General features: G+C 36.1%; 2 protein-coding genes across 3 annotated transcripts; one reads left to right on the top strand and one right to left on the bottom strand.

Moving 5' to 3' along the window:
- The first annotated feature begins 1,765 nt into the window (after positions 1 to 1,765).
- Positions 1,766 to 7,341, top strand: LOC140970379 (protein S-acyltransferase 8-like). Of its 2 annotated transcripts, XM_073432057.1 has the most exons (5): positions 1,766 to 2,133; positions 3,321 to 3,506; positions 5,111 to 5,416; positions 5,553 to 5,786; positions 6,535 to 7,341. In XM_073432057.1, exons 1-5 carry the CDS (start codon positions 2,095 to 2,097, stop codon positions 7,009 to 7,011), a joined length of 1,242 nt encoding a protein of 413 aa, XP_073288158.1. In that variant the 5' UTR covers positions 1,766 to 2,094; the 3' UTR covers positions 7,012 to 7,341. The 2 variants fall into 2 exon arrangements, with proteins under 2 accessions (XP_073288158.1, XP_073288159.1); XM_073432058.1 differs by lacking the exon at positions 3,321 to 3,506.
- A 914-nt stretch (positions 7,342 to 8,255) lies between these two features.
- LOC140970378 (cellulose synthase A catalytic subunit 2 [UDP-forming]-like) lies at positions 8,256 to 15,232 on the bottom strand. Its single transcript, XM_073432056.1, has 14 exons — positions 14,707 to 15,232; positions 14,034 to 14,229; positions 13,729 to 13,952; positions 13,470 to 13,572; positions 13,193 to 13,373; positions 12,243 to 12,509; positions 11,802 to 12,147; positions 11,447 to 11,584; positions 11,225 to 11,350; positions 10,915 to 11,127; positions 10,558 to 10,831; positions 10,143 to 10,339; positions 9,715 to 10,065; positions 8,256 to 9,291 (listed from the first exon to the last, which is right to left on the bottom strand). The coding sequence occupies exons 1-14, from the start codon at positions 14,785 to 14,787 to the stop codon at positions 8,710 to 8,712; spliced, it is 3,279 nt and encodes a 1,092-aa protein (XP_073288157.1). The 5' UTR covers positions 14,788 to 15,232; the 3' UTR covers positions 8,256 to 8,709.
- Between the last annotated feature and the right edge of the window lie 1,338 nt (positions 15,233 to 16,570).

Here is a 16,570-nt window from a genome sequence, read left to right as displayed (position 1 = left end):
ACCTTCAAATGGTTGGAACAATTGGTTCCTACATTAAAAATTATAGCCTTCTCCATCTCTTCTTATCATTCAGTTCATCCAAATCAAGTGCACTTAACGATAAGTGTGGTGACATGGACGACCCCATACAGGAGGAAGCGTTCAGGTCTTTGCTCGTCATGGTTAGCGAGTCTTGATCCTCAGCAGAGTTAGTCCATAATCATATTCTGACTTCGATCTATTATACCCAAAAAAAACATTGGTTTCCTGTTTATATGTTTTCACAAATTGTATTTATTTGTCAGCAGATGCACTAATAGCAGCGTGGTTTAAGAAAGGTTCGCTCCCTCCTCCACCACCATCCCTTCCTCTTATCCTCATTGGCCCTGGAACGGGATGTGCACCTTTTCATGGATTTGTGGAAGAAAGAGCACTTCAAAATGAATCTGACCCAACTTCTCCAATCATTTTCTTTTCTTCTTATGTAGAAACAAATATAATGACTTTCTCTATTGAGATTTTTGGATGAAACATTCACAGAACGTAGGGGTACTATATATCCGAAGACAAGGGTGGAGGATTCTATGCTGCGTTTTGAAGGGACCAGCCACAGAAAGTGTGTGTGCAACACAAAATCAGGGAGCAAAGCTCTAGGATACGGAGTTTGCTTGGTCAAGGTGCTTCTGTATATGTTGCTGGATCGTCAAACGAGATGCCTTCTGATGTATTATCAGCATTTGAAGAAATCGTTTCTGCTGAAAGTGGGGTTTCGAGCACTGGAAAAGGTTGGTAAGTATTATGTTGAAGCTGTGCTGTTGGAATGTTAACAGTGTATGCTACAAGGCTCAGACTTTGTGGATCAAGTTAAAATCCTTTCTATACTCGATCTTGAATGATGCACACTTTTCTCGATCATCGTGGCCCGTAAGTGTCACTTAATGTAAAGATCATACATTGTTTGTTAATTTTGGGTTGCTTTTTCTTCAGTTTCTTGTGCTGCAATCATTTCGTCAATTGATCTTCTTAGCTCTCAAGAACACAGAATTTTGAACGTCGAAGTTCCTTTTTTTGTGTCACACATGCAGTGTACTCCTTTAACCTCTCTGTATATTTTGGTTCAACTTTTAATTGATTTGCACGTTAAATTCTCTTCTCCTTTTATTGTTCGAATCATTACAGCAAGCAGCCTGTCTTCTTCAGCTTTTGAAGCCTGTGCTTTTGAAAAAACAATATGAAATAATGTAACCATATCTTAAAATTCGAGAATGGAGGTTAGTTTTTAATATTGTTTTACAACGTCAAACTAAAAATATTATTTAATTGTTAATTTAGAAAATTGTAATGATGTTGACAGTTGTGCATGACCAGAGACAACCAGGCATCAGTTATAGTTTGCCATTGTACCGATATTAGTAATTTACACCCGTGGTGTGTGTTTGTGATATAGGACATTTTACTTTTTAAACCTTAAAATAGACCCTCCGATCGAAGGGAAAATAGGTCGTTGTAATAAGGAGATTATGAGTTTAAAGTAGGTTTGGAAGAACAATGGAGAAATTCGACTGTCTCCGTAATATGCATCAAATGAGTTACATTAAGAAAATGATATTGTTTATCAGGATTAGATAATATTACATCAAAAATATTTCTCCGTCTATTGCTCACTCGTATACATTTTTATTAAAAGTCGATATATATATTGATGTTTCAAAATATAACGTTTGAACATATTATAGATGGAGAATATATACCAAAATAATATATCTTAAAAAAAATCAACCCAAACTTTAAAAATAAACCATGATTTCCAAAATTCCAAACCCGCTCTCCCACTCTCATCGTCAGATCACAGAAAGCCAAGAAGATTATGAAGCCCCCACTTTTTATTTCATAAATCCTGCCGAAAGGTCGCGTTTTTTCAAAATTCAGCCCAATTCTCTAACTGAAAATTGCTCACTTGTGCAATTGCTTTTGGTCGTGGTTGAACGTCTCGAAAAAGGAGATGGACAATCACTGCAAGTTCCAAATCTTTGACTCCTTTCCAGCTTAGGACAGATCAGGGCGGCGTAGTTTTAGCTCTCTTTATTCTTTCTTCATCGCTGCTGTTTATACTGAATGGCTAAGCGCATTTACGAAGTTTGGAAGGGGAATAATGTGAGATTTTTGTTTCTGCGTTTGTTTTTTGGGTACTTTACTGTTTGTTCATACTTCAAAATTTCTGGGTTCTTCTTATCTGGGATTTGAGTTATGCTTTTACTCTGGCTTATACTGTCACTGTTTTGCCTTTTATCAGTGTTATTAACATCAAAAATAAATATTTCAAGTATTTTAAGTTCATTTTTGTGCCTTTTTTTTTGTTCAAGCGGAAATTGATCTTGTCCAGTACTGTTGGGAAGTTGTGGACTTTATAGAGTGCTTATCATGATAACTTGGATAACTCTAGTTGAAATTGAAGGGTGTGAACTTTATCTCTGATGCTCGGGCTTTTACAGCTAACTCTTGCTTTATTGAGGTATCATAGATGATTAATATGTATCATGATGATGGATGCTGTCTCTTTCACATTGTCGTCTAAATTTGTATCCAAAAAAAGAATCAAGTGGAAATTGTGAGGCAACAGAGATTAATGCATCTGTTACATTTAACCAAAACACTATCTTCTTAACTTCTTAAAATAGCGTGAGGGCTTGAATTATAAGTTTCTTCATTATCAAATATACAAGAAATGATTCAACAGAGCACTCGATAAACATGTCTTGGACTGAAGGCTATCTGAAAAATGGATTCTACAATGAATGATTCTATGTTCTCAACTACTATCATCTTTGGACTAGAAGCAATTTCTTTGAGGGATATTTCATTTTATATTGATATTGGAGACTGTGATCTTAGAATGGTTTAGGGGACATTGGTATGCATATGGTTTCCTTACTGCAGCCAATAATGTAATTATAGCCTACATGTGGGGCTAACATGCATTTCGAATCATGAAGTACTACACATCCTTACACTTGTTTTATGGCACTGACTTATGTTTGCCACCAACATGATAAAATAAAGTGAAGTGTCCCTTGCACAGGGAATAAGAGCTAAAAATTGGCCATGTGTGTGTCTGGTGTATGCCTGCACTTGTGCATCTATGGAGTTACAGAATATTAAAACTAAGGGTATGCAGTGAGAACTTGTATCCACTGTGGTTAGATATTTTTATTTATTAAACAGTCAAAATGGGTTAAATTGTGGAAACTAAATACTATAAATGTAATAACTTCTCATAAATAATTTGTTACTGCTTTGGATTTTATAAATTGAATAACATCTTCACCATCCACCTCTTTCAGATCTTTTTCTTTGGTGGGAGATTGATATTTGGCCCTGATGCGAGGTCATTGCTCGTCACCTTATTGTTAATAATCGGCCCAGTCGCTGTGTTTTGTGTTTTTGTTGCAAGGCATCTTCGCCACGAGTTTTCCTCGTATAATGCAGGATATGCTATTATGATTGTCGCTATAGTCTTCACAATTCATGTTAGTGCGAAAACTCTTTTACTCTTAGATGCTTTTTGAACTAACATGGCATGCTTTGAATTTTTGGCTGGTGTGCGCTTTCCCCTGCCTTTTGTATGATTGCAATCATAGTTGTTCTAAGCGGCAAGGATGTGTGGACATTTGACTTGGCGATCCTCGTATTTTACTTCTGGCCATATTTCCTAAACTTCCTATAGAGCATGCATGGTTGATGCCAAAGAAGGCTGGTGGTGAGGGTCATGTATGCTATAAGTACCGTTTGTTGTGGACATAACATGAGCATGGATCATTCAATCAACAATCAACCCACACACATTATCAATTTTTCATATCTCATGTTCAAGGTTCAAAAATTCGTTAGGCGCTGACTAGGCGCCCGCATAGAAGTTGCTAGGTGTGATAAAAAAAAAATAAGGGAAATTTTAAAAATTTTAGTTACTAAGGCTCCAATCGTGATCTCCTCCAGTCTCATCATTCCTAGAATCTTTGCTATTCTCTCGAAGCATGTCGAAATCTTGGAAATTCCTTCTAACAGATACAAATCGTTCTTACCCAGACTATCAACCTAAGATCGCCTAGGCTGGTCGACTAGCACTTTTTCGGTGCGGTCGGCCGCTACCTGGGCCGCAATTTAGAACATTTCTTATGTTATACATCCATATCCTTTCACCACCCCGTCATGTCCCACCAGGCTAGCGGTGCGATATGGGACATGCTAGCGGTGCGATATAGTAAGCAATGACCATCATAGTAACTTTTTGGGCCCCTATGGTATGTCAATGTGTGAAATTATTTAAATTCCCAGTTTCTCAACAGAGACATGCTAATTTACCTTCTCACCAAAGATATTGTGGCTGCATCTTCTCATGTACGTCATACCATTTTTCCCAAGTACTTACTCCATTGCTCATTGGCATGAAAAATTCTCCTTATTTGAAATTACATTTAATTTGTTGTCATAACACACACACATACAAAAGAAAGGGACCCTTTTTGATCTCGTGGTGAAGCTTGTTATAAAATCAATCTACACTCTCTTCTCTTCATTTGATCGTCTGAATATATATATATATATAAAACTCCTTTCCAATTTCCCGCTTTAATTTTGCATTGTAGTATTTTTTTCCCAATATTTTATTTGTTATTCAACAATTCTTTTATTACTATTATAGTCCAATTTTTTAATAAAATCCATCTGTCTTTTTAATTTTTACAAGATTATAATATATTATATCCACTATTTCACACACGCAAATCATGTGCATCTATTACTGGCTTAAATTAAATGCCAACCTGTGCTTGCTCAACCGTGATTATTAAGCGATTTACTGGACAAAATGCTTGTTGTTATGTTGTAATTGCGTGTGAATTGCAAATTGGCTCCAGCTATATCTTATGCATTGATTTCATTACCCTTAGATTTTTTATATTCGTGTTATCCATCCTCTTTATTCCATTATGCACTCCACTTACCTTTATTCACTGATCTTTTCACCCTGCTCTATATAATGGCATCAAGATATGATGGCATTTTTCTTGATGCATGGTTTATGTTAATCCAAGTTTTTATTGGTTTATAATGAGATTTTAACTAATTTTGACAGGTGTTGGTGCTTCTTCTCCTCACTTCAGCTCGGGATCCAGGTATCGTACCGCGTAATTCACATCCACCTGAAGAAGAATTTTGTTATGACAATTCAGCATCAGTGGAGATTGGTGAGCGGCAGACACCAAGCCTCCAGTTTCCTCGAAGTAAAGAAGTGATGGTTAATGGACTTCCTGTCAGAGTTAAATATTGTGATACTTGCATGCTCTATCGTCCTCCTCGTTGTTCACATTGCTCCATTTGCAACAATTGTGTGGAGCGTTTTGATCACCACTGCCCTTGGGTGGGCCAGTGCATAGGATTGGTATGAGAATCCATCTTGAGACTGTTAACATTTGGATTCTCCCTGCTTTTCCTTTATAGATGTGTTACGTCTTTATTTTTTTTACTGTATTTTTACTTTATTGCCCTAACTGGCTCTTCAATTCTTCAATGTGCAGCGGAACTACCGGTTTTTCTTTTGTTTTGTGTCTTCTGCTGCCCTTCTTTGTATCTACGTGTTTGCGATGTCCGCTTTGTACATCAAGGTTCTGATGGATGATTATCATGGGACTGTATGGAAAGCAATGAAAGAATCTCCACCTTCTGTAGTTCTGATGTCATATTGTTTTATTTCCTTGTGGTTTGTTGGTGGACTTACCGGGTTTCACCTTTATCTAATAGGCACGAATCAGGTTGGATTTATAGTTTTATCTATTTGTCCTTTTTATTTAACTCTTTTTTTTGGTTCTTGTTGCCTGTTGTTTGGTTGGTGGTTAGATTTTGGTTTTGATTATTCAAGAAACTGTAGAAAGAGCTAATGTAGTTTGTGCTCTGAAAAATTTGTGCTATTTGCTTATCAGAATTTGATACCTGGACAGTAGACGGCCAATCATTGAAACCATGGTAATAACTCAAGTGGATATCTTTTTATTTTCTGGGCTTTTAGGCACATACTACTAGAACATCGGTACATGGTTGTTCCCTTGTTCTGGAATCCTTTACTATACTTGAAAAAATAAATGATTGAGTGGGTTGGGAAGAAGGGAATATGTTGGCGTTTGTTTGAAAGGAAGATAAAATGTATATGTGGTAATCTGTTTTTAGGGAAAAAGAAGGGAAGCATGAGGGTGGTGATTTGGATTGCTTGGGGAGAGTAAAGCCGAAGGAGGCTATTAACGCCCTTGATATAGTAGTCACATTCCAAAGTTCAGTCAAAAGTTCGTTAAGGATAACACTGCATTGAGATAGAGCAATGGAATTAAATTGATGTAAAATGAAAATTTCTACCGTATCTGACTTTTTCCCTATTAAATTAATGTAACTCTCTGGTGGTTTTGGCTGTTGTGAATCATTATTGTATCATCTGTGATTTTTCCATGATATAGTTCTTTCACCCGGTTGCAATTAATTCAAATTCTCTTTGTTGATATGTTTCTGCAGACAACCTACGAAAATTTCCGCTATAGAGCTGATAACAGAATCAATGTTTATGATCGCTGTTGTTTGAATAACTTTTTGGAAGTATTTTGTACGAAGGTAAAACCTTCAAAAAACAACTTCCTAGCATTTGTACAAGAGGAACCACAAAGGCCTCCTCTGCCTACCACCCGGGATGCTGAACCTGTTGATACTGGTGAGGACCGACGCATGAAAGTGGAAGATGATCTAGATATCGGTGGAGATCTTTTGAAGATCTCGCAGCGTCACAACATTGAAGATATTGAAGCAGATATTCGTAGCAGAGGGACTGATGTTCCCCACCATAATTCCTCTGAACGCGATTCTGTTTTTGGATCCGATAGGCGAGTCCCCATCATGCAATCAGATGTGAGACACTCAAGTTGGGGAAGACGAAGTGGAAGCTGGGAGATTGGATCGGAAGGGACATATGCTACTCCAAAAGAAGCATATCAATGAGCATATATAAAGACAGTTCATGAGATTCACGCTTCGGAAAAGGTAACATTCCTAGATGCTTGATTCTGGTGTCGCTTTTCGACTTTGGAGGAAATATGCCTTGTGTTAGCTATTCAATCTTAGGCAAGCATATTGAGGATACTTTTGGTCCTCTGATCTCAATCAAATATTTATATTAGTTTATGTAGCTTGAGGGGAAATAGCTTTTTTCTATCTTTTCTTGTATCTCTTAACATGCTTATTATTGATTTGTTGTGTTATCGTGTTCTCTGGAATTGGTACTCTGTGTAATTAACCTCGGAGGTCAATTAGTGTTGATTTTATAATTTATTTTGTTTCATGTTTTATGCTATATTTTCTTATTTAAAACCCTCCATTATGTATGATTTTGCGACGACTCATAACCAATAATCAGTGTGTGTTCTCGAGAGCATAAAAAATATCACGGTTTGCAAAAGAGAGAAATTAATACAGATGCAAAAAAGGCTAACTACTTTACTTTACTTTTCTCTTTTTTTCTATTTTGATTTGAAGATTATTATAATACAATTTTTTGTGTTACAGTCTCTAAAATATTAAAGACCTAACAAATAATAATTAATTACTTGAATGTTCCAACTATGATTGATTTTTAGCATAATATGCCGGCAGCGTTGGCCCTAGGACCTAGGAGGGACATTTTACAGTTTTCTCTAGCAAATATTGTCCAAATCCTCTAGTGAATTTTATGGAATCTCCTCTATCTAATAAATTGATGGTGAATAATCGAACACCAATAATGCGTACTTGACTATTTATCCAAATATATTTTGGGAGTTATAAATCATGTTGCATAACATAAAAACAAAGGCACATTTAATATAATATTCTTTATTAAAAGTTATGGAAATCACGAGTGAGCAAAATTTTCGTTAGTTCATGAAACCAAGAGAGGAAATTCATTATCGAAATCTTTTCATGCAAGAAGTATGACGTCACTCGGTTATTATGTTCTCATCAAAGACAGATAGATGCATGGAGGAGCCGAGGAGGAGGTGGGTTACTTCCTCTTATCAAGTTAAAATCGGGATTTTCTATTGAAATTATATAAAGATGGATTTGAAATTCACTTCATTATAAGCATGTCAACAAATTTGAAATTCGTCGTATCAAGTCCATCAATCTAAACACAACCTTAAACTTCTCTGTCTAATTTTCTAAGTACAAGGTTAATATGAGTAATATACTAATCTATAGGATACAAATTCAAAGAGAACATTGTACAAGACTTGTTTTTATTACAAAAAACAGTGGGTACATCTACAATTGGTAATACTGCACAAAATAAAGGCCAGAATCAAATATCCAAGTTCACAGAGAAAGAAACAAAACAAGCCCTCGAGTCTAAAACAAGAAAAAGGTTCTTGTATGACTACCCCTCGCAAGAAGGTAATATAATTTATGAAAAAAACTTGACTTTATTTTCTTTTAGAATCACATAACATAATTTATCCAAAGAATTGATGAAACAAATATAAATGTGTGCATCCCAATCTTTTTTATATACACACAGATCGCCCCATACCTTCTTCAAATAAAATCTTTCTAATTCATGTCCATCAGAGATTGGGATCTTTCCCTCGAAATTCTTCTGTTTGCTGCAGCTACCATGAAAACTTTCCGCATATAAACTCATAAAGGCTGGTATGTTTGACATCTTTAATCACAATTCAACCCGCAGACTTCAAGTATTATACCGTCTCTCGACAAAAACGGGTTGATTCGTACCCACAACAACGAGAATATAGAAGCAAGAAGAATAGACCACACCACAATGATGGTGGGAATCCGGTTTTGTCTTCCCATGAAACCTTTGAGGAAAGGGTATAAATGGAGAATGACCCAAATTGCGAAAAACAAACGGCCAAATAAAGGACCCCATGATTCGTAGCCATTGCTTATGGCATCCGATATGCCAACTATAACTCCAATGATGTTAATGATCATTAGCGTCAACGGAGGGATCAACAATGAGGTCCACTTGAAAAGATAGAGATCAGAAAACTCTCCATCATCTGCAGCTTTGGAAGTAACAGTGAAATTTGTGTTCACACCAGCCAAGACCTTAAGGAGACCTTGGACCAGAGCAAAGAAGTGAGCTGAGACGCCTCCAATTACCCAAAATTGCTCGTTTCTCCACATGTCATCTATCCCAACACGTCCCCACTGAATTTCTAAGATACTCGTTGCAGCGATTGATATAAAGAGAGCCATGAAAAGTATACTGGCATAATTGCTTATCTGTAGATTAACAAGAAACATATCAGCACCAGTGCCATTAAAGGTAAGAAGGAAGTTTCTGCTTGGGTGTACTATTGTTAGAAATCAAAGAACATATTACAAAATTTAATTGATAATATTAAGATTATGATTCATCTTTAATATGATTTATCCACTTTTTACCACATATATCCAATATTTTCACTTATATAAGGAGATGATTATTGCAACCTACTAAAAAAAGATCTAATAGAATTCTAGCCCTCTAGGCATTGTGCAGTGGATACAAGGTAGTCAAGACCGAACCACGTAAATTATGTTTGTGTTGCATGCTTGCCTTCATTTTTAATATTAATCCCGCATTGCATCCATAATGAGCAGGAAAAAAATTTGAAATAGCATGCAAAGTTTACTGGACTAGCTCAATTCTGGAACAAAGCTTACCTCAGGGACAATGAATTTTCCTGTAAGGAGACAGACTGCTGGCAAGGTACAATAAGCAATCAAGGGAATAGAAGTCAATGGATAGATGATGGAGTTTATGTACGAAAATCTCTCTAGTGGCTTCAGACCACACCCATACCCATACCAAATCGGGCAATGCCTGCTCAAGAAAATTTCAACTGATCCCAAGGCCCATCGAAGAACTTGGTGCAAACGATCAGAAAGATTGATCGGGGCCGACCCTTTAAACGCGGGCCTTTTGGGTATGCAATAAACAGATCGCCAGCCGTGACAATGCATCTTAAAACCGGTTAAGATATCTTCAGTAACAGAACCATAAATCCATCCAATCTGGAAGAATAGAGGTGTGAGAACATATAAATCAAGAAAATGTCATGAAGAAAATTGTATTTTCAGAGAAAACATACGTCTCTTCCCCATTCAGTTTTATCTTCATAACCACAACTAATGACATGAATAGCTTCCTTTAAGAGCGAGGCAGAACTTGCTCCGGCAGGAACACCACCATCTTCTAGAAGTGTTGAAGCAATGAACACCGGCGACTGTCCAAATTTTTTTTCGAACTTTATTTGGGGCATGAGGGATGATTTTTCGCTGTCAACTCCTGCCAAAAAAAGGGGAAATAAAAGCATTCATCAGATTCTTGAAAAAGGGTATTGATGACTCTTTTGACATTTTTATAGGACCGAGCTCTGTCCTTAACTAATGTTAATTGTACAACTCAAATTAATTAAATTATACGGCAAACCCAACACCAAGTTTGATCAATGCAGCCACATAGAACAACGAGAGCAATTATTGCAACCTGATATATCCACTCACCTTCAATTCCTTCCTCGATATTTTCTAGAGCATGAATCTGTGTCGAAGCTTCCCTAACCTTGGTATTTTTCTTCTTATCCTTTGACGTCTTTTTCTTGTTCTTCTTTCTTGATCCAAAACAGCAGCAAAACCATTTTGGCCAACAATTGCATGTCTTACCAGGGGGCTTAGCCTTCTTGGGGGCATCGTATCCATAAAGTGCTTGCCTCCTGAAGACACATCCAGTTCCAACATATATCGGACCTTGGATCCCATCAAGTCCTTTCATATTTATCTGAAATCATGAGAACATTAGCTTCCTGAAGATAAAACTTATGAAAGGATTGATCCAATATTCACAAAAGGAGTCACACATACATCGAAAAAGACAACATTGCGATTTGAATATCGATCATGCTTATCAATTCCATCAAATCTTTGAGGAAATTGCACGTAACATATTTTCTTTCCAGACTGAGGATCCATCATGAAACACATAGCTTCCCTAAGAGCTTTGCTGTTATTTATATAGTGATCACAATCAACATTGAGTAGGTAAGGTGCATTGGAGATGACAGCCGACACCCTTATCTGGAATCACAATAAAAGGGAAAAACAAAGAGAATGAATAAGACAGCTCAATATGTTAAAAACTAATCTCAAGAGAGAAATAACAAGATTGAATTACCAAAGAATTCATAGCACCGGCTTTTTTGTGATGCTCAAAACCCGGCCTCTTCTCACGAGAAACATATATAAGCCGAGGCAACTCATTCCCTTCAATATCTCGCACACCATTTTGACCAAGGAACACCTAAAATGAAAAAAACAGCATTTGACAGTAAATAGTATGTTGCTGTCTCTTCATCAAATATGTAGGACAACATCGAGCATGAATTTTTAATTATACCTGTATCATTCCTGGATGGTCTCGAACATTATTTCCCGGCCATGGAGTTCCGTCCTGCATGGTCCAACCATCCTCAGGAACCTTCTGCGCTGTGGCAACCAATCCATTTATTCGAACTTTGAACTCTTCATATTCTCTCTGTGTGAAAGTAGTCACAGCAGACAAGTTGCAGCCATTAAAGTTGCACCAAAACAGAACTTACTCAATTTCTTGGTAGTCGACTAATAAAACCAAAACTGGGAATTTAACTGAATTGAATACAAGCATCTTCTTCTACATTTCACAAAAAAAATATGCGTACTAAGAGAGAAAAAACAGAAAATTCTCAAACAGCTACAGTGAATAAGTAGGACACCTTCATTGCACGGCGTTCTCTCACAAATGTTGGCTCGACCTTGTCTTTCAAATAGTCGACCTTTTGAACAAAATACCATTCAGGAGCCCGAGGTTCTATGCTATATTTCTTGCAAAATGGGACCCATTTTCGAGCAAACTCAGATGTTTCAGAAAGAGCTTCAAAAGTAAGCATCGCAGCGCCATCGTCCGAGACATAGCATGCAACCTTGTCAATTGGATAATCCACGGCAAGTATAGAAAGAACTGTGTTTGCCGTAATAAGTGGCGGCTCTTTCATTGGATCCACCGTACTCACGTATATGTCCACAGGAGCTAGCTCTGAGGGCTTTCCTTCTTTCTCGTACCTAATCAAAGTTTTCAATCCACATGAATTTATAAATAAAAACAAACTGAAATGGACCAGATAGTGGATGGAGGAAATATAAAGATAGATATATACCTCAGCGAGAGCCTATCCAGGTAGGTTTCTCGCTCAATGGGGTACCATTTTGGAAGCTGGTCAAATATCCACGATACAGCGAACCATATCTCACAAATAATGGATGTTAACCATAATCCATAGGCATCATTCACAGGGTGAAGAATTCTATAATGGAAGAACAACCCAAGAATCGCCAACCGTATTACAATGATTATTCGGTAAGGGCTAATCTTGCTTGAAGAAATCGGTAACTTCCTGGAAAGTGGCTGCCTGCCTTCATCCATCCTGAAAATCATATCATAATGAAGTTTTAAAAAGAGAGATATCAAGGATGACAAACACATTCAAAATCCTCTTCCGGGTAAGCTCCTCAACCGTTATCCCGAGTTCCAACCTTCTAAAGAGTTTGTTTCCAACATTATTACAACTTCAAAACTTTTATCTATTAAGATTGCATTTGGAACGATGGATTTCAAATTCATAGATTTCAATTTCAAGTTCACTCAAAAAAAGAAAACATTTGAAATTCATTGTACTTTGTGTAATTAATATGTAAATAAGTAAGATGTAGATTTAAGATTTCATCCATTATTTCATTTTTCCAATAACAATATAATCGAAATTCGCGAATTTCAAATCCATCAATCCAAATGCAGCCTAAGACTTCATCCATTTTCTGCCAATGGAGGATATAATAGAACTTTGAGTTCAAAATATAGGCCTTGTTATCCATAGGGTGCACCGTCTCCAGAGGAAAAAAAGAAACTGTGAACACCAACGATCGTTTCTTGACTTAAAACTTGTTATTAAATTCCAACCACGAAAAAAAGAGTTGTTACTACAGCAACAAGTCAACCACTCGTTAATATTTTATTAAAAACTTGAATCGATTGAAAAATCACAATACAAGACAAACCACCGACACTTCTATGCCGAACATAAATGAAAATCGAAACGAGTGGACCTACTTGGGTAAATCAGGATCGTCCAGCTCATCTCCATTAACACCACCTTCATCTCCTTGATGCTTAACCACTTGAAGCTTTTCATTTTGCTTTCTCTTCCATTCCTCCATTCTATCTTTCCAGGCAATGGTACCATAACCGTATACGGCTAAGTCTTTCTTCGGATCCATCGGCCGTGGTGGCACTGAAATGTCAGTAGGCAAATAACATTTGTAACCCAGAAAAAAGATTTTTAAAGAAAAACATCAAATTTTTTAAACCAAATTCTAGGGTAACTTACAAGTCATGGAGGAATCGGTGAACGGAGCCGGATGTATTCGCTTTCCACGGCTCATAAATGGTGGGATAATAAGAGCATGCTTGTCGGCAGAAATCGAATCATCCTTCAAAAAGACACGAGACTTCAGTAAACTTTTAAATCAAAACACTTGTACATTTACAAGAAACATCAAGATTCCAGGTTTGAGAAATTTTCGAATCAAACCCAAATTTATACTCGAGAAACAAACAGATGAAGGAAAAATGGACGCCCAACCAACCTCTTGACCATACGTGAGAAGAGGGATATCTGAGTTAAGATTTGAATGGTCCACTTCCGACGGAATGGTGATCCCAGAAGCACTCCGGCCAATATTATGGCGAGCAAATTGGCCAGCTTCAGAAAAGTGCAAAGGGGCTCTCCTTTCATCGCTGATATAGTCAAACTCGTTCTCCAAATCATCAAATTCGTCTTCATCTTCGTCTCCATCAACTCTAGGACTCCCTAAAAAGTTAGGTAGGCCGGTAATTTAAGGCATTACCAAAAGCAGACAAAAAGCTGAGAAAATTTCAGGCTCTAGTTAACCTTTAATGCGTTTGTATCTGATTTTGCACTGAGGACAAGCTTGATTACCCTCCCTTCTTTCGTATTCATAGCAAGATCTACAAACAGGGAATGCACATTCATTGCAGGCAACGAATGGCTCCCCATCTACGGTGAATTCAATCTCATCCCCACAAATCTGGCAATTTTGACCGCTCAACTCTTTTACAGAAGTCACCTGAAATTGCAAAAATGAATCTTTGAAGTGTGAACGAGCTATCAAATCAAGAGAACACAAGATTTCTACAATCAATGAGACTGATTTTGAACTAAAGAGTAGTGGACATGCAGGAAAATGTAAAATTATTAAAGAATTCAACTGAGCTAGAATTTTGACCGGCTCTGAAATCTAGAAAAGTTAAAAAGGAGGCAAAAGAAGCTAATTCAGGAAAAGTCATTCACATGACGCAGAAATCGTGGTTTGACGCAGAAGGGCAAATTGTACAAACAGGATTGTGTTAAGAAGATGGTAAATCTGAGCATCCAGAACAAAATGCAATGGACGCTAAAAACTTTTTTTTTTAAAAAAATACCAAATCGCATAAAACCTTAAAAATTAACCACATTTATCATAAAAACAGTGACACCGAGTACAATCCATTTGAGAGATGAACACACTAAACAACATGATGATGAAATCTTTTCAAACACTCACTCTTCCAACATCATCGGCATTGATGACCACAAATTCATTCCTGTTGTGTGAACCAGCAACAAGCCTGCCTTTAGTATCCATCCCAAAAGGAAAGAACACCTAAAAAACCTGAGCCTCTTCTCTCTCCCTCTCCACTCAAACACAAACACGAAAGATTACAAGTAAACATGAAAATCAAACAACCCCATTTGCACCTCTTCGAAGAAAGAAAGAAACAAATGCAAAGGGCCTCTGATTTTTCCTCTCCTCTTAAACACACAGCCCCTTCACATTAAACAATCAACTGAAAATGATACGCTAACAGACATTAAAGAAAACAAAATAATATCACATTTGGAGATGAAAACTGGTTTTTTTAATCACAATGACTTCTTTAGTTTTTGGTAGTAGCTGTGTAGTCTCCCTTTTGATTCTTTTCTTGAGGGTAACCCCCTGTTTATGAAAAGGGTCCCTCTAAATACCCTCTCTCTTTCCTACTCTCTCTAACTTTTGTACAGTGGTGAGCTTGGGGAAGCTGTGGTGCGTAGATCACAAAATCAGTTACCACGGGGTTTGAAGACCCGATTGACGAAGACAAAAATTGTACGTAAATTTGTTTGTTTTATTTTCAACATATAGTTTCAGGAAAAAAGAACAGAAGCGTTGAAGATTCAACGCGGTAATATTCAAGGAACTGGGTTTTATGAAACATAGGTACAATGTAAAAACTTTTATTCCAATTTACAAGGGGAAAGAGAAGGATTTTTATAAAAAAAATTCAACTTTTATTACAATTTACAAAAATTTATAAATGGAATTTCAAAAAAATTATAAATGGGGTTTATTCAAAATATATATTATAAATGAGATTTTTAAGTAATTTTGATAATGTCGTCTTTCTATTTTATCTCGAAATTCAAGTTTTTTTCCGATCTTAATTTTTTTAAAAAATATTACTTTCTTCGAATTAAATTATGTCAACACATGTATATATATATATATATATAAAGAAGAAATGAAAAAATACATCACTAAATTGACTAATCAATATAAAAAAATATGAACCAACAAATAACATGGAATTGATCGTTGGTTATCGGAACAAAAAACTATGGTCGGAGGTAATTGTATATTCTAAAATTTACAAATATTATGTTTCAAATCATTATTCGAAATAGAACTAACCATTTCATCCCAATAATTTTACCACTTACCTAATAAAAAATCAAATATGAAGATCAAAATTTTAATATCAATCATTTGATATTGTATTAAATACCATAAAATGCAACTCATTAAAAAAACAAAACAAGCACTAATAATCAACCAATATCATCTCTATTCACATATAATCACCCATAAAAGTATAGGCAATTATTATTCTACAAAATGGGTAAACTTGTAATACCTCAAACAATATTTTAATCAGTGGAAAAGATCAGTGATTTTTCAAAATCATTATAAATAAAAAATATTATTGACCTAAGATGAATAGATTTAAAAAATAATAAATCAAGTAAACGATTCTCGTTTGCATTTATTTTACATTTTTATATCCACTGCGGCATTTAGCAGTGGACCCAAACGTAGAGTACAGACAGTTGTTGATATATAAAATTAAATTTTTTAAAATGTACCACATGTAGAGTACACAAATAAAGAGTAGGAATATTTTTAATATATATATATATATATATATATATATAGTCGGAATATGTGATACACGAAATTCATATTTTTTTATTATAACTCTTTTATCACCCTATATTGATAACTTTTTTTCAACCTTTCTCTAACTGCATGCAATTCTACAGTTCTCACACATAAAGCTCCCTGAAATTTCAACTTTCTGCGGATATCAGATAACCATTGTTGTCACGTCCTA

This window comes from Primulina huaijiensis, unplaced genomic scaffold (assembly GCF_012295235.1).
Source record: "Primulina huaijiensis isolate GDHJ02 unplaced genomic scaffold, ASM1229523v2 scaffold5913, whole genome shotgun sequence".
Classification (NCBI taxonomy): domain Eukaryota; kingdom Viridiplantae; phylum Streptophyta; class Magnoliopsida; order Lamiales; family Gesneriaceae; genus Primulina; species Primulina huaijiensis.
This window is presented reverse-complemented; position numbering and strand designations above follow the sequence as displayed.